The sequence below is a fragment of the Orbicella franksi genome, chromosome 3, assembly GCF_964199315.1.
Source record: "Orbicella franksi chromosome 3, jaOrbFran1.1, whole genome shotgun sequence".
NCBI lineage: Eukaryota > Metazoa > Cnidaria > Anthozoa > Scleractinia > Merulinidae > Orbicella > Orbicella franksi.
Genome location: NC_138147.1, coordinates 14,826,932 through 14,844,903, shown reverse-complemented (window position 1 = coordinate 14,844,903; position 17,972 = coordinate 14,826,932). Strand labels below are relative to the sequence as shown.

Genomic DNA, 17,972 nt, shown 5'->3' with positions numbered 1-17,972 from the left:
CCGTCTAAAAAACATAGTATGTTCGCCTGCGCCCATAATTCCAGACTGCGCTGTTGTCTGGAAGGAAACTCATTTGTTTGCGATCGCGATAGAAAACCGGGTTTGACGAACGTAAAAAACAAAAATAACCGAAAGAAAGAAGGATCACTCGAGGACAGAAGCTAAAGTATCTCATTGTTACACAAATTTATCGATCTATTTTGTCTTGCACAGTAAGGGGTTCCTTTCTGGAGGTACTAAACACGAGGTTTAGGGGTGAGCTGTTTCGATTTGAATTAATCGCGTGCAAGGGTCTGTAGCAATCTGGAAGGAATTCTCTGGATCTGCAATCAGAGCAAGATTTTCTTCTCAGGATTAATGTATGTATATTAAGATGTACAAATGTTTAGGTCTTGAATCTCATTATTTCCACGAGTAAGCAGTTTATTTTCTACCATTCTCACAGGTCGCGCGTTGTATATGTCCGGTTGAATTAATGACTAAACAATTGTCCGCTGTGTCTAGAGAAGTTGCTAATCCGGGATCAGACGATAAGTGCATTTAGCTCTCTATCCGACAATACCATAAAAGATTGTCTATTCGAAGCGTTGAGATTGCATTAATGTATTTAATTTACTCTGAATTATTCGTTCAACGTGGCGCGAAATTAGAGCAGGAGAACACGCATGCGCCGATATCGAGGTTGTGTATATATTGTTTTGAACTGCGAGTCGGCGATCGAGCGTTTTAGTTTAATTTTCAGTCGTGTATCAATGTTGTTCTACGCTTCTTAATTAATGTCTGTTTTAGCTGCACAATGTCCGAACTTCGAAGGAGGAGAGGGGGTCAAGGAAAGGACAAAAATCGGCATTCATTCCATGCCAACGGGAGCACGAAAGGGCAGCAGACAGAACATACAAAGGAAGGCGGAGTGCATTGGTTTAGCTTGGCCAATTTTCTTGTGGGAGCAACAGTCGCCTTGATTGTGGGAGTGAAATATGCTTTATATGTACGAGAACTCCACGAGAATGATATGTGGTTTTCCAATATTGGTGTAAGTTCACGTTTTTATTATTATTTGCAGTGCTGAATGTGTGCACCATTTTTTGCTTACCTACATAACTTAAGCTTAAGCTTATTTTGAAATCATTTTTTGTCCCTTGCACAGTAAAATCGCCGTTAAATTTTAATAAGTTAAGACAGTTACGATGTACTGATATTGTATAAAAGCCAAGCGTTATATTTCCCATTATGTCTTGAAAGCTAGAATTAATGATTTGAAATGCCATTATTAAAATCACTCAACTTCCGCGTCAGATCAGGGTCAATCACGAAGAATGAATAAAATACTCTTTCCCTGTGCAAGCTGAGAAGAAAATTCTACCTCACCATTCAAAGAAAAAAATATTTCTTCTCAATGGTGTCATTAACTATTCTTTTCTAACTACAAATATTGAACTTCTGTTACCAATTCATTATCGATAATATATCCATCACTATCTTTGAAAATCTTGAACTCAGATGAGCTCTTAAATTTTCTAGGGGTTAAATTCTAACAAATAAAATAATAACTAAAAATAAAATGCTTTCTGTCACCAGTTTTTTTCTAGAAGTATTTTCATGACAATTTGGCATGGCTCTACTATGGACAAGAAATGTCTTTATTAATTCTTATATTCTTATATAATTTGTTTGACAAAGGCTGCATTGCAAACTTATGTTTCTGTACCCTAGCAACACTTTTGGGAACAGCTGGTAGAGGGTCCCTTATAGGATTTTCAACCCGCCTTCCTAACTAGAATTTTCCTTGGATCCCGTAAACCTGAGCATTTCTATCAGCTAATCCTGATCAACATTTTCTTAAGTCCATTACATACCTCGACAGAAAAGACCCTGTGCAATTGAGCTCCAGATTCCCTCACAACAAACCCAAGAATTGACTTTTATAGGTTCAGTTATTTGTCAGTATCTCTCTCCACCAAAGTGATGACATTGTGCAGTTGTTTTCACAATCCATTTCATATGGGTGTCCACAGTCAGTCAAGGCATGTCTTTTTTGCAGCTCATTTCTTTTCCTTTGTTTATCTGTTTTGCGCCTGCCTTACCAATCTTTTTGATCACTGAAAAACTTGTCACTTGGAGATGGTAACAATCAGAGCAGAGCAATAAGGAGATCACAGAGATCAAATGGAAACCAACCTTTACAAGTACACATCACCCACATGCCACAGCAATCTCTCAGTTCATTATTTGCATAACGTGACAGAGTCTGAAATTATGTCATCATAAATAAATTGTATAAGTCAACTATGATATGGCTGGATTTATGCTGAATTGGGGCAGTTTAACATCAGATCATACCTCTCAGTTTGGTTTCTCCATTGCATATCTTAGTTTGGCTGTATTGCGTCTCTCCAAAATATGAACCATGGCTTGACAGAGCTTGCCTGACAGGGCTTGAAATTGTGACTCACTTGTCGCCAATACGACCAAAAATTGAGCACTGGCGACTAAATTTTCACAACTGGTCACCAGCTGGTGACTCGCGTTTTGTCCAATAACTAAAGAAAACCACGACACCTTGCGGGGGGGGGGGGGGGGGGAGGGGTACTTTGGGAATTTCTGGGTGGGGATGTGCCGCTGGGACCCTGGAACCCTTAGCCTATACCAGAGCTAGTTCAGCTGAATTTTGCTACCCTATACTAGAGTAATTTCCCCAAATCCCCCAATCTATCGACACTGTTGAGGCTGATTTGCATAAAATTAAACTTGCCGATTTGATTTTTTTATATTTTTGAGTGGCAATTCCTGGTTTCCCTAGTCTAGATAAAATCTTCGACCAACTAGTCAGTTTTGTGAAAAATTCTACCCTATTCTAGACCCAAACGCTCTGATTTATATACCCTATCCTAGAGTAAACTGCTTGAAAACCATACCCTTCACAGCGGCACATACCTATATAGCCCATATATGGCAGTGCCCCCCCCCCCCCCCCGGGCCATGACATAACTTTTGTTTTTAAATATGCAAGGACCAGTGTTTGTCTCACAATGAAAACCACGGACTTAAAATGTTTTATGCTTCGCTTCATTTAAAATGACTATGGAGACAACCATCACCTTCGGACCAGAGGCATATCACCTGAAAACAACAGTAGCTTTATAACTAAGTGTTACTCGTGTTGTTTTTAATTGTTTTCGCTCTTCAAATGTGACTTTTCTTGCATGCAAAGTAACAGATAAAATCGTGTTCTGGTGTAAGTTATATTTAAAATAAGTTGGCAACCAAAATTTACGATCTGGCAACCAAAAAGTTAATTTCAAGCCCTGCCTAATTTGGTATTTACCTGCATAAGTAGGTCATTTTATCCAGCAGTAATACTGATACAAACTTTGGAATCTGATATCTTTCTTTCTTTTTTTTTTCAAACCAGCAAATAGAAAGAGAAATATCCTTCAGGACAGAATCTGGATTATATTTTTCATATTATAAGCAGATAGTATTAGCACCATCTCTTTTTCAAGGTAAGTAAAAAAACTGTTAATGACCAATGTTTAAACACTAAGAAAATTAATTCTATATCTGATAAAAAGGCAATTGAAAGAAATGTTAAAAAGAATTGTATAGAAACTGACCTATATGGTTGTTTTTCATGTATTAATTGTAGGTATTTATGATGTTATGCATGACAACAGAACAGAGCATCTGAGGACTATTAACATACTAGAGAGATTCAATATTTATCAGGAAGTTATCCTGGCAGCACTGTACAGAATTTTACCTATACAGGTACACTTAAAATTTCTCTTTTTCCAAATTCAACTATTATATTATTTTTGATAGCTGGTATGTAGTATTTATCGGGTGGGATGGATAATTAAATGATTAATAATTATTAGTCCTTTAATGTACATCTCACCCACAAATAGCAATGGTGAAATATAAATAAACAGTTCATTTAAGGCTGCAGAGCAGGGGGGCAGAGGGGCTGTAGCCGCCCCTGCAAACAAAAATTTTGGGGGCTCAGCTGCCCCGCATTTTGTTGCCAAAAGACAAAGACTAAAAACCTTCCTTACAAGGACTACAAAAAAGGATCGTCTGAACAACTGCCTCCTCCCGCATTGTCATTTACAAACATGTTGAACACTGAAGACACTGTGTAGACATTGCAAAGAAGTTTGTTTGTGCAAACAAACAACACAAAATACATTTTGGAAAATACAAGTTAGAGGTATGCACTTGACTTAATAATGGACCCCCCCCCCCCCCCCAAGTTTCGAAATGCTCCACCCACTCTGCAGTTGGGGGACGTATACTGTTTATTTACAGAAAAAAGAGTATGTTCAGCTATGTGTACAGTAGGCCAGAGTAGGCATGTCAGATGGCTGACATTTATGCAACAGTATCCGTTCTAAAACTACTCTTCTCTTTGGGAAAGAAGCTTGTTTTAAAAGAAAACCAAAGGGCTGCCTCTGGTGTGACTGTGACATGATTGTGACATGACTGTGGCGTGACACACATTCAACTATTAGTCATGTCATCAGCCTTGTGACAAACACAGTCAAGTGGATCTTGCAGAGCAAAAACCAAACTGGACATTAAAAGTTTTTTGTAGTTTTTAGCTGGTAACTGTGATTCATTGTCATCGCAACTCAACACCGCCTGCAGGGCTCAACACTAACTTTTCAACTTACTAGCCTAGTGGCTAGTGATAGCTTAGATGTTTCTAGCCAAAACCTTTTTTTACTAGCCAAGCGTTGTGGTTGGCTACCTTATTACAAGAAATTTTTGCAACACATTTATTTCGCGATTTGAGGGTGCGCATATTTCATGACACATTCAGGGATTTTGCTAAAATTTTGTATTTTGAATCACTTTAACTTTGCGTTTTGGGTAACACAAAATTTATTTCCTTGGCAGTGTTACTTAAAACATATCTTTGAATTGAGTAAACTGACTTTATCAAAGGTATAATGACGTCAAAACTAACAAAAACCCAATGACGGTACTCTATGTCAACAGTAACATAATGTGTTATGTTCCCAACACTTCCTTATTCGCGTTACTTTAATTTCGCGATTTTTTTTTTAAATCACGAAATTCACAAAATTCACGTGTCACGAAAATTTCTGGTAGGTCCAATAACAACAGAATTACTAGCAAGACTTGAAAGCACAACGTAAGCAACTCTCTTTAATACGTAACATTGGTAATTATTCTGTACTTAAACTAGTTTCAAAAAAGTTCCAGTTCCCGAAAAGACTTTCAGGACTCTGTTTTTCTCTGAGACTTGCTTGGAAAAATATCAAGACCCCCAGCACATCACTGTAAAAACTGTCAAGACTTCTTCACGGACAGGAGCTGTAGAAATGTTTCAAAAGCAAAACAACTATCTGAACAATACTGTAAACTGTCATTGGCGAAATTCGACTGCTAAAAATGGCTGATTTAAATGTCAAAGGAAATAAATCTTTCTCATCTAATTATTTCTGTAGTGGTAAGTTTGTAAGTATGCATACAGCGACAAATCATCCATGTATTGTTACACTAAATGAAATGTTATGCCAGGAGTGTTATCCCTTTACAGTTCCGCATTATTTTGCGCAAGAAAAAAATTTTGTAACAAAAAAGAGTATTGATGTGTGCTTTCAGAAAATGCGGTCTTGTTTGTCAAATATTTCTTTCAACAAAAGTAACATGTTCAGTTCCCTGTTTACATACAACCCAGCGAAAAGTAGACAAACTTAAATTTGCGTACCTGCTGAACAGCACATGCCCAGTACATGATATGTCGACAATGAAATTCTGACCTTGTTTCCGAGAAAAGTGTAAATTTTGTGTTTGTCTTCCTTGCTGGAGACAGAAACTAGTTCAGCCAGTTTCATTTTGTTGACTAGCCAAAGTGTCTAGTGGAAATCGAAAACCTACTAGCCAAAACTAAATTTCTACTAGTCTGTGGCTAGTTGGTTACTGCTAGTGTCAAGCCCTCTGCCTGCCTTATCCATTCTTAAAGCAAGCCTCTTTCCCTTGTAGAATTAAACATTAGGAGCAAATTTCTTAATCCTCCGCTGAAACAGTGCATAGTACATATTAAAGAAGCATCTTTTTGGAACTATTATAATATGTTATATTAATGATGATATGGTTCATCTTTAAAGGGTAAATTCTAAATTTTCTAATTTCTGTTTGTTTGTTTGTTTGTTTTACAGGAATCAGTAGAATACGTTTACTTTTATATTGATACTGTCTTTGGCTTACATGGAATGTACATGGTGTCTTTGTTTGCATCATCATGGATACTGAGCGGTTCATGGCTTGCTGGACTCCTTTCAGCATGTCTCTATATTTTTAACAAGTAAGTAGTTAAAAGAAAAGAAAAGAACATTAAAAAGTCTTGAAAGGTTTTCCTTATAGAATTTTTTTCAAGTGTTGAAAAAAGCTCAGCAACCTTCTTCCCTCTTGCACCCCCTTTAAAAGGCAAAATTTGAGACTGCATTTCTTTTACAGTGAGACAAAACTAATAAAATATTTTTTTGATTGTTTTTCAGGGATGATACTACAAGAATATCTTTTACTATTCCCCTTCGTGAGAGTTTTGGATTTCCATTCCTATTTGCACAGATAGCATTTATAACCTTCTTCTTCAAGAAAAATGTGTCTTCCCTTGCTCAGGTACATTTTGTTGTAATTGTATTCATTATAAGTTTAGGGAGGCATAGTGGCCTCATGGTTAATGCGCTAGTTTCCAGATCGAGCCGTCGGGGTTTGAGCCCTGGCCATGGACATTGTGTTGTGTTCTTGGGCAAGACACTTTACTCTCACAGTGCCTCTCTCCACCCAGGTGTATAAATGGGTACCGGCGAACTTAATGCTGGGGGTAACCCTGCCATGGACTAGCATCCCATCCGGGGGGGAGTAGAAATACTCCTAGTCGCTTCATGCTACAGAAAGCAGGATAAGCTCTGGTCTGATGGGCCACTTAGCTCATATGCAGACTTTTATTCATTATAAGTCATTTTGAATAATTGTCACTGGACAGATGTACCATTGATAATGTTTTGAAAATTAACCCCCCCCCCCCTTACCTACCCACCCTTCCTTCCATATATAAGCTCCTCACATTTGATGGTCCACTTTGTTCTTGGGATACTAGACAATACATGTATTTTCAAAAAAAAATTAATCTGCGTACATTTTTTAGGGTATTTTAATGTCAGCTGAGGATGGTGGTCAGTGGATTATTTTCTAGATACATGTATAATGTTTGTCTGTCTTTTTTTTTACAGACCCTTTGCTTGGTAGGCATTGCTGTTTCAACTTTCTTCTTCACATTGGTTTGGCAGTTTGCTCAGTTCATTCTCCTGCTTGAGTCCATGGCATTCTTTGGCACTTATTCGCTTGGCTTTATTCCCAAGTACAAGGTAAGGAGTGAAACTGGAAAAGGTGAATATTGACTAGATCTGACTCAAGCAGCTACAAAGGTTGATGAGAAAAAAAATAGATTTTCATCTCATTCAAGCCTTTCTTGGCACCCTACCTCAACCCTGGACAAAACTAGTTGAGACAAAGTGGAAATTAAGGTTACTCCAAACCTTTGCAGGTGTGCTCCAGAAAATATATATAATTCGTACGGGTGCTAATTTCAAGGAAACCACCACAAACTATATATCAATAGAAAGGTTATGAAATGTAGAATTTGATAAAATTATGGTCTGTTTTGGCTACTGCTTTGCTAGGAGGGAATAAGCTGTTCATGCCAAAATGACCGACTGACATTCCGGCAAGTTAATTGGGTATCAAAATAATGTGATTGTTGATGCAAAGTAACTGTGCAGTGTTAATCACGAAGCATCAATCTCTTGATAGTGTGTCAGCATTGTCTTGTATATTTTTACATGATTTTGTTGCCTTCTTTCGTTTGTTCTAGGCTCGGAGCCTGTACTTGATTGTGATTGGCTCTCTGATTGGAGTATGCATCCTGCAGTTTGTCAATGACATGATCCTTTGTTCTCTTGCGCTGAGTTTTGCTGTTGCTTCCGTTGCTCTCATGACTTTTCATGTGAGTTTTACTTTTAACTATTAGTAACTGCTTTCTACTCAGACAATATGTGTAGCATGTAATGCAAATTTAAACTATTTATACTGGAAAGTTTGTGAGAGATTAGAACATGATTGTCTTTCTTATTTGCCTTAACGTTTTGTTTCTTTGGTTGTGTTTCAGGGTGACGGAAAAACAAACGATAGTTTCCTTGTTAGAGTATTTAAACTGGGCCTCAATGTGATTGCTGTCTTACTTTTGGCCGGGGGAATCAGCTTTCTTATTAAGGTACATTATGCTGTTCATATACCTATTTTTGTAAACAGTAGGATTGTTTGATCTAATTGGTCCAGACTGATTGTGTAGACAGTGCAGGGTACTGCACTTCAATGGGTTCCTATTACAGTCGTATAATCTCCTTAACAGATCATTTAGGGTTCTTACATTTAACAATTATTGGACGAGGTTGAGCAAAACATCGTGATTTGTCAGTGGAAAGCAGATCAATTATTTGCCAAAGCCGAAGGCTGAGGCAAATAATTTATCTGTGAGACACTGACAAATAGCGATATTTTGCAATAACCGAGTTCAATAATTCTTAAATGTAAGAACCCTAAATTACCAAATTTGTTTTCTTATTTAAATCACTCTCTGACAGCTCAGGGGAGCAATCTGCCATGTTTCACCAGAGATCATGGTTACAGTTACACATAAGCAGAATCTTATTTACAGCAAAACACATTTAGACGGATGAGCAGACCATTATTTGTAGGCAGTTATTTGCAGGTCATGCGGTGGGCTCGGTTGTACCTTTGGGACACACAGGTGTAAAAGAATAGTGTCCCTCATATTCTGGTGTTGTGTTCACTCTCACAGTGCGTTTAAATTTTTGTTGAAACGTCTCTGATCCGAGAGGTTGTTATTTATTGCAGGTTCTTATGAGAATAGAATCAGATGAACACATCTTTAAGTTTCTCAAGGCAAAGTTTGGTTATGGCATTGGAAGGTACTGTACACCAGTTACAGGTTTTATCTGTCACACTGTAAAATAAAACGATAGCTCCTTTGTTCGTTTACTGAAGCGGTTGGAATAAACCGCATTGCTGGAGATAACTGTTGAAGCACATCAGTTTGATCACCAATCCAGTTTTCCGCCTTCCGACACAACTTGACGCGATTACTCGGAATGTCTGTGTTGTGATCTGATTGGACAATAGGGATCGGCAAATCTTCGTTACCGCCTTCGAGGATTGCCTACTCTTATAAGGATAAAAATACCTGCGAGGTGTATTTGTAAGCGTTAATTTTTTTTTACCCTGTGTGAACTCTTTCAACAAACGTTGAGTTTTGTTGCTAAACGCTTTTATTTTCACGTTTTAGAAGCGCTAAACAGGCTTATGACGGAAAGTACGCACTGGTCGTGTTATTATTGGGTTGCCGTGTGCTTTTGTGCGGAAAACAGAATGCAGTGCTTTCACTCCATTTGCCACCTCTTCCGTTCCCTTTTCTCCAATAATTTCTGCTCTCCTACCGGTTGTTCTCGGGCAGGACCGACACCCTTGACACCCTTCATCCCCTATCTAAAGGAAGACGTTTTGCGTTGAGGGATGGAAGGTGGGGAGACAGTGGGTTTCAAAAAGACTAGAACAAGTTTTCCTAACAAATATTATATATTTGTAATTTCCTCACAGGGATTTCGATTCGCTATTGTATCTTTGTGAAGGAGCATTCAAATTCCTTCCCACGGATGTGTACGGAAGGCTGACCACTGGTGTCGTGTTTCCATGCTATGTGGTGTCACTGGTAGCTGTTTTGACTCTGCTGGCTTATACAGTGTTTGCCAACTGGAGGTGAGTCGTACTTGGTTTGGACATAGATTCCCCTGGGGGGACTCCCATGTGAAAAGGTTGGCGATGCTTGTCGGGAAATCTGAATTAAACGCCGAAAAGCGATCAATACGGGCGTGGCTCGAGCTTTATTTGAACGCTGAAAGATACCACCATTAAACGGACATGATGGCGAGTTTTTTAGCTATTTATTCGAGTGCAACCCTAGAAGATACATTGACGGTTAAAAATAGTAGCATTTTCTGAACACTCCAAGTGAGACCAGAATCGTTGATTTACACCCCTAAGCGAGACGAGGAGCATCGCCGCCTTTTTCACATGGGAGTACTCCTCTCCGAGATGGATTCGTGATCATTGGATTTATTTTCACTACCGTGTATTTCAACCATCGTTCCTTTAACTGATCTCTTTTTTGCAGGAAGAAGGAAGAAACTACAGAAGAGGCCACTCCTCTTTTCTTGAACTCTCACGCTGAAGTAGTGTATCAAGCCATACAAAGCGTGTTCTTTGGTGTTCTGGCCATGTCTACGCTCCGCTTCAAGTTTCTTTGGACGCCGCACATGTGCTTGTTTGCTGCTGGCGTATTTTGTAATCAATCTTTCTGGAAAGCAGTGCTAAACAAGATAGGAATCAAACAAATATACGTGAGTATCGTTGTACAAGTCTTATTGGGTATAGTGGAGTCGGGTCGCTTTCGGAAGATTTTCGCGTCGTAGACGCACTCGTGCAGTATCCGATTCTTACTGTTCAATCAGAACTAGAACGGGCACTCTGTCGTCAGCAGGTGATATCATGTTTCTTAGCAACAGCCCTACCCGGAAGTACAGACTTCATAACAGCGGTTTCAGTCTACCAGAAATGGTGTTTCTAACTTGCTGGCCAGACTGTCGGCTCTTGCACACTTTCCTATGTAATTCATTGCTGCAGTCAAGAGAAGATCAAGATAAGTACCTTATGATCTTCTCTTGCCGCAGTTTTTAAGGACATATACTTTCCTTCTCATCTGAGTTGTATCACTTACATTTTATGTAGTCACTGCTTTATGAAGACTCTATTGATGTTTCACTCTGTAGGCAAAAATCATGGGTCATGCAGTTCCTGCGATGCTCCTTGGTCTTTTACTATTCAATGTAAGTACACAATTTAACATGTACAGAGACTGCTGTTCTTTGTTGTTTCTTGTTGAATGTTACAAACCAAAGTCGTGTCTTCTCCTTTAGAATCTACAGGTAATTATTTTTTCCTTTCTCGATTGAGAGGTTTAATTTCCATTTTACATCTTACATCTAACATTTCTTTCTTGAACAGCGTCTCCCGAAAGCGTTGAAAGACCTCGAAGAGCTGAGAGAATTCTACGATCCTGACACTGTGGAGCTAATGACATGGATAAAGTAAGTTCAGGCTACTGATCAACTCCTCGTTTACTATGCGTCCGCGTTAGCAGTTATAGGACCTCCTGGCTTGAAGTAGAAAATCTATTGAGTATTCCGGTCGATTTCTGTCTCTCTTGCTACATTGACTGCCAGATAAAATACATTAATAAGCAGTCAGATGATGAGAAATACAGTTTAATCTGAAATCCTGTCATCTCTTTTTTCTTCAAATCCCTTCAACAAAGTTTGAAAGAGCTCAGTCAGTCAGTGTACTAATAATCCAAGCTAAGCACTGAAAGTGATCTGTTTGTTTTTAGTGAAAATACGTCTCCTGATGCTTCATTCACGGGGAGCATGCAGCTACTCGCGGGCGTGAAGTTGTGTACAGACAGACATATCACAAATCACCCACATTACGAAAACAAATTCCTTAGAGAAAGAACGAAACAGGTAACCATGAAAATTCCTTTGTATTTACCCTCTTGGATCGACCAAATTTCTAATTTTCGTAACCCTTCATAAGCGATCACCTTGTTGGGGGAGGAAGGGGTAAGGGAGGTGGGTGGCATGTTTAGGGTGGTGTTCTAGTGACGATTATCACTGTCTTGCACGAGAAGGGGGCGGTCTTGCTGTAGTGAATGGGCGTGGGCGGGGGAAGGGGTTAATTCTCTGCTGGTCGCATCGACTGCATTGGCAAGAGGTCGACGCAAAGTTGATAATTGATCTATTCAGTTGATTATTTGAGGTTATCCTCATTGTGTTTTGTGTTTATCTTTGATAGTTAATCCATGCCCGAGTCAACCCGACGCAGTATGCGCACATTTGCGTTTAAGTAATTGCAGAACTCTCAATAAGCTTACTCCTTTGGCTGGTAAACGTGTGCAGTATCAGATCATGTTCGCCGTCGTGGTAAAGGCCACGTTTTCGAATCCCTTTGAAGCCTGATTTCTTTTTCAGTTTTCTTTTGAAACTTTTTTTAGTTGCTATGAAACCGCGAAAAAATTAAAATTTCAGGTGCTTGATGGTGATAGTGATGATGTAGTAATGAAAAGGTTACCAACACTAACCTCGTGCTAGAATGCCGTAAACTCTTGCGTATTTACATTCTAGAGATGTTTAAGATGTTTTTCTTGCTCTAGTGCTCGATAAAAAAGGTAATGACTCTTAATACAGCTTCTTTATTTTAGGTTTATCAAATTTACGCCCGGCGACCGCCCAAAGAGGTTTACGAAATCCTTCGTCAACACGGCACAGACTACATCATATTAGAGAACAGTATCTGCCTCTCACAGCAAGACAGGGGCTGCAGGCTTGTTGACATTCTTGACTTGGACAATGGTGTGGAGATAGACGGAGATCCATTGGAGGACGGAGTTGTTCCTCGCTTCTGTAGAGCTATAAAGACAGATGTTAAGAGTTTTAGTCGTTATTTTAAGAAAGTATTTGAAAATCGTACTTTTTACTTGTATAAATTGTTATAAATGACCGTGCGTTTTCGGAGAATAGCGTCCCTCCCCTCTCATGGATTGTTTGCCCAGATTTCACAATGTTCCACTGACTTAGAGGAAAATAGTCGAACTGTTCACCGTGGTTGATGAATCTCCTGATCTCCTGGAATGTTCTTTCAAGGTCCTTGCTCCAAATATTATCTGTCAAACCACCCACCTACTTTTTTGAAAAGTTTTTTTCTTAACAAAACCTAAACGGCAATAATATTTACACAACAATCACAGCAAAGAAACTAAGAAATTAAGTTTCTTTACGTTACACGAAGACACTGAAATTAACTAAATCAGACTATTAATGTACTTATTAACAGCTAAATGAAGAGCAAATAACGTAATTGGTAAAGCAATCTTTACTTAGATTTTATGTTGATGTGCTTTACAATACCTGCCTGCAATACATTATTTACAACACTGCACAAGAAACCTTAGAAACATTACACTAAAATTCACAGCAGAAAATAATTTACTACAAACTTAGGAAAAAAGTCAACTTGTATAAAGACAACAGAAACTAACGCAATTTGGACTCGTTTGCTTACTACATATCATGCACACCATGGCTACTATTCGAGGAAATACGATAACTTAGCTTAACACACAAAAAACGCTTACAACGTAAGATATATTTTAATTTAAGGCGACTTAATGTCTGAGAATCTCGCCTTCTGCAACTGTCAGTGTAATGGGTGCGTTCTTACTTGTTTAGTCATTTTAATCGATCCAGTCAGTCACATTACAATATGGCGGGCGAGTTTACTTATGTATTTACATATCTTCGCCTCATGTAGACACGTGACAGTGATAATGAAGTGAAACGTAGGAAAAAGGTTATAGATATTGGTTTAAAATCATTGGTGGTTAACATTAGCTAAGAAATAATGAAAAAAAATACATTTGAATTCAACCAGTCATTGGGATATGGCGTGGTTGGAAGGAGTGGTGTCTTACTTTTTTAAAAGACGTCGTCTTTCTAAGTCATATGTACATTAAATAACATTACACACAATCAAAACACTACATCCACTTGGTAATTATGTCATGTATATTACAAATATGCAACAAGAGATGTGGGCCACTCAGCTCTTTTCTCCACAATATGGGTGAATTTAGTAACCACTCCGACGAGGGGTCTGGAAACGTCAATAGTTTGAAATTCGAAAATCGTACTCGTACCCAATCTCCCACTCGTAGTCCAATCCAAAGGTCCTCATTATATGCGCAGCAAAGATGTGCAATGGAATTCAGTGGAATTACGTTAGCTACGTTGCCAAGTAAACTACATCATTCCAGCTTGGAGTTGAGATTCCAAAGCAATTTTGTCAGCACTAGTTATAGTAACTTTTTCTGTTACTTGTGATGTTTTTCAGTTTTGCTCTGAACTAACCTAGAAAAAACACGGTTCAAGCAAGAAGACCAGTTGTAATTTGAACTTTGGATAATTGCTTGTTGGCTTTAATTTCAGACGATTTGTGCCAAGTTTGAAAACAAATGGATGCCACAACTACAGTTCTACGAAGGAACCTTCGATAGGGTATTACGCCAGTTTTTTTACTCCATTGTATGGCGGGTGAAGTCGCAACTGAACGCGCCACCTTGCCTAGCTCCTTAGCAGCAAATCTCCTAAACCTTAACGGGCTAATTATTTCTATGACGTAATCAAGATTTTCGGACCACGTGAACCGGAACGGATTGGGCGCTTTAGTTCGGAGATGTTGCTGTTCCATTCACTGGCAACGAGTCATTTTTAGCTGGAGAAACCTCAGCTCCTCTACAAAGGAGTACGCAATGAAATCTCTTACACAACTCCTTGGCGCCCTGACGAAAACTTTCGCTAAAGGAGAAGTAGATACACGGGTTGAAAGCAGAATTACTAAACCCCAGGAACTTTGTGATAAAGTGAAGCCGGTAACCGAGGCAGACTGGGTCGGACTCGATAGTATAGCAGTAAAAGGTGCTGATCCAATAAGGAAGCCAACACAGTGCAAATGTCAAAACAATCATGATCAACATGACAGTTACCTTTCTGTTCATCTTTTCATCCCGGTGATGTGATTGGCTCATTTGGTTCACGACTGGTTTCTTTAGCCAAAGTTTCACGCTCAAAGCGGGGTATAGAATATTCATCATTGCTAAGGGCGTCGCCACAAAAGCTACAAAGTTGACTATTAAATACACTTGAGTGGAATGGCTGCCGTCAAATTTTGGATAACAGATTTCGACTTCGTTTTGGATTTTGATATGGTAAAATGCGAAGAGCGGAAGGGTGAGGGCAGAAGCAGCTAGCCATATTGAAGCAATGATGATTTTCGCAGCGCGTCGAGTGATTATCCTCTTGTAAGGGTAAAAAACAAGAAGAAAGCGATCGATTGCAATCGCTGACAAGCTGCCTGTTGAAACATTTACAGCCTGGAACCAGGAAAAACCGTAACATTTGCAGAGCGCAAGGCCTAACAAACCGGATACTAACCATGTAGGTCCAACTACAACAGTCGTCAACTCTACTGGCAGGTTGAAAACCGTGACTATCAAGTCAGCGACCGCCATATTTACCAGAAAGTAATTACTTGCAGCCTTCATTCTGTTGTTAATGTTGTTGTTGTTTTTAACAGTGGCATGCACGGCGATGACCAGAGTATTTCCAACCAGGGAAATGCCAAAGACGATAAAATATGCAGTCAGTTTAAGTTGCCACAAACTATTGAATTGAAAACCAATAGTTTCATTGCTCCTATTGGCAGAGTTACTTATATGGAAAGCCATATCGGTGTCCCGGGCTAACGCCAGTGAAATTTTTTTCTCGGTTACTTAACCTCAGGGAAAACAGCAACTTTAGCAAACTTGTGAAGCTTTCCTTTTCACTTTTGATCACCTTAATAAGACCTGAAAAGTTCTGACGGCAGAAGTGAGAGAAATTTGTTTAAATGACCGTTCTCCTGACAAACTTTAATTATTATTGCAAGTATTCGTGATGTTTATCATGACTTGTCAACTGAATTTACTCTAGTTTTATTAAATACTGTGTGTATTCTATGCAAGTCAAGAGGCTCCAAGTTAGATAATGGGAACTTGTTTTTACAAAGTTTTTTTTTAACAGTGTTGTTTTATACCTGATCCGGGAAAGTTAGTTTACAAAAAGCCTGAGCGTTTTGCTCCACTTCTAATTCAAGGTATGTTTTCCATCACGCTGCGCTCGTTGAGAAAGCAATCAATCTAAAAGTTTGATCGTTCGTTTCCTAAATTAAACATTTTCTGACATGACGTCATAGACATGGAAGGTTCTCGTTATTTGACCAATCACAAAATTGCAGATTCAATTTCATAATATTAGATTGAGTTATTTTGTTTATACTTTAGATGTAAATGTAGCGAAGAACATAGTTGTGTTTAATATAGCTTATCTTAATGGTATCCTGTTTTGCTCCTGCTTTCATGCTATCTATGCAAGCAGAGAGTAAAAAAAAAAACAGAAGGCAAGGCGCACAAAAGGTATCAAAAATATTTTACTTCAGTGTTGCTCCACTTCTCCGTCTGTAGCTCATTGATGAAGCTATGTTAAAAGAGCGAAAGAAACGAAAAGGATAAAAAAAAAACTTTACATCTGACGATTAGCAAAAAGTACCTTTGCAGCGAAAATATACACTGCCTCGCCACACTACGCTGGAGGAATTTAAAAACGCAGCAATCACCGGTCCTTTGAGATTTGCGTTTGAGGAAAACTCGGTCAGGTAAATCACGTGATCGTCGTGACGCCGTCGTTTTCCAAAAGCTCCGTTTTCAAAATGTTTTAAGTCCATACGAAAACAAAAAGCCGGCGTTTTCAAATACTTCCGGTTTGAAGAGCGTTTTCGAAAAGCTCCGTTTTCGTGACGGACTAGTGTCGGCGGTAGGCCTAACCGTAGAAATAAAGTTCGGTTTTCGTGACGGACTAGTGTGGGCGGTAGGCCTAACCGGCGAAATAAAGCTCCGTTTTCGTGACGGACTAGTGTGGGCGGTAGGCCTAACCGGCGAAATAAAGCTCCGTTTTCGTGACGGATTAGTGTGGGCGGCAGGCCTAACCGGCGAAATAAAGCTGCGTTTTCAAATTCCACCAGCGTAGTGTGGACGGGGCCAAATTTTATATTGGAATGTAGTTTGTCTTGCTTTTCAAATGCATTGATCGAATTTTCAAACTGCCGTGAGCATGAAACGTCAAGATGAAAAAGCTGGACAAGGCGCACGAAACTTATTAGTCTTGCACCTTAGCTAACCCGGGGCTCTGCCTTCAAGACTCATCGATTTTTCGTATGAGATTAAAATCACTTTGACGGCTTGTTAACTACGCACATCCAAACTGTTTATGCTGCAAAAGGGAAATTAAAAGTATGTTTCATTTATCTAATCGGAGGGATGATATCTTCGGGATATTTCCTTGTTTACACAGGGTGATCTAATATAATTTACTTTCTATCGCAAACTAACAGCTACAGCAGATCGAGAACTTTTCAAGGCAATCAGTTCCGTTACTTAACTTAGTTTTCTCATTTTGGTTTGGTTTCAGTCCGTTTTTAACAGTGAAAATATTGCATTTGTCTCACCAGCGATTCTAGAGGCCGTATCCTCTCAGAATTCGCTTGGGCGCCTCTGTCCAATGAATCAACTAAACGATGTACAGATTAGTCGACAGCAACTTCACGTCGATCAGCGTGGGGATGAAATCTTGAGCAGTCATTCAAAAGACGCATAACTGTTGCTCGAAGTTCAGTCACTGGAGAGCTGCAGTAACAAACATTAAATAGCAGATAGACCAAGACATGGCATTTTACCACTGCCGCCATATTGACGAATTAAGTAATTTTCATTGTTATCATACATGAAGAGCCATTCTGTCCAAAGGCACTTTTTGTGTTGGCGTATACTACGTAATTTGCGAGACCCGCATATACGCGCATTTTAGCACGCGTATATATGGGTCCTTGTGGGACACGTATATTTGGGCATTTATTTCGCATATCCCCGTGCTTGAGTTTACACAAATATGATAATATTTACACAACAATCACAGCAAAGAAACTAAGAAATTAACTTTCTTTACGTTACACGAAGACACTGAAATTAACTAAATAAGACTATTAATGTACTTATTAACAGCTAAATGAAGAGAAAATAACGTAATTGGTAAAGCAATCTTTACTTAGATTTTATGTTGATGTGCTTTACAATACCTGCCTGCAATACATTATTTACAACA

At 39.0% G+C, this 17,972-nt stretch overlaps 2 protein-coding genes across 2 annotated transcripts; one reads left to right on the top strand and one right to left on the bottom strand.

Annotated features, from left to right (window-relative positions):
- Positions 1-524: 524 nt before the first annotated feature.
- On the top strand, positions 525-14,131 carry LOC145481413 (protein C-mannosyl-transferase DPY19L3-like). The gene is made up of 15 exons (XM_081459892.1): positions 525-1,033; positions 3,413-3,503; positions 3,647-3,768; positions 6,189-6,334; positions 6,528-6,651; positions 7,266-7,400; positions 7,907-8,038; positions 8,201-8,305; positions 8,950-9,023; positions 9,709-9,867; positions 10,283-10,508; positions 10,938-10,994; positions 11,173-11,255; positions 11,555-11,687; positions 12,425-14,131. The coding sequence occupies exons 1-15, from the start codon at positions 797-799 to the stop codon at positions 12,716-12,718; spliced, it is 2,118 nt and encodes a 705-aa protein (XP_081316018.1). The 5' UTR covers positions 525-796; the 3' UTR covers positions 12,719-14,131.
- A 312-nt stretch (positions 14,132-14,443) lies between these two features.
- On the bottom strand, positions 14,444-15,505 carry LOC145482347 (substance-P receptor-like). The gene has a single exon (XM_081460991.1). It carries the CDS (start codon positions 15,503-15,505, stop codon positions 14,444-14,446), a length of 1,062 nt encoding a protein of 353 aa, XP_081317117.1.
- Positions 15,506-17,972: the final 2,467 nt, after the last annotated feature.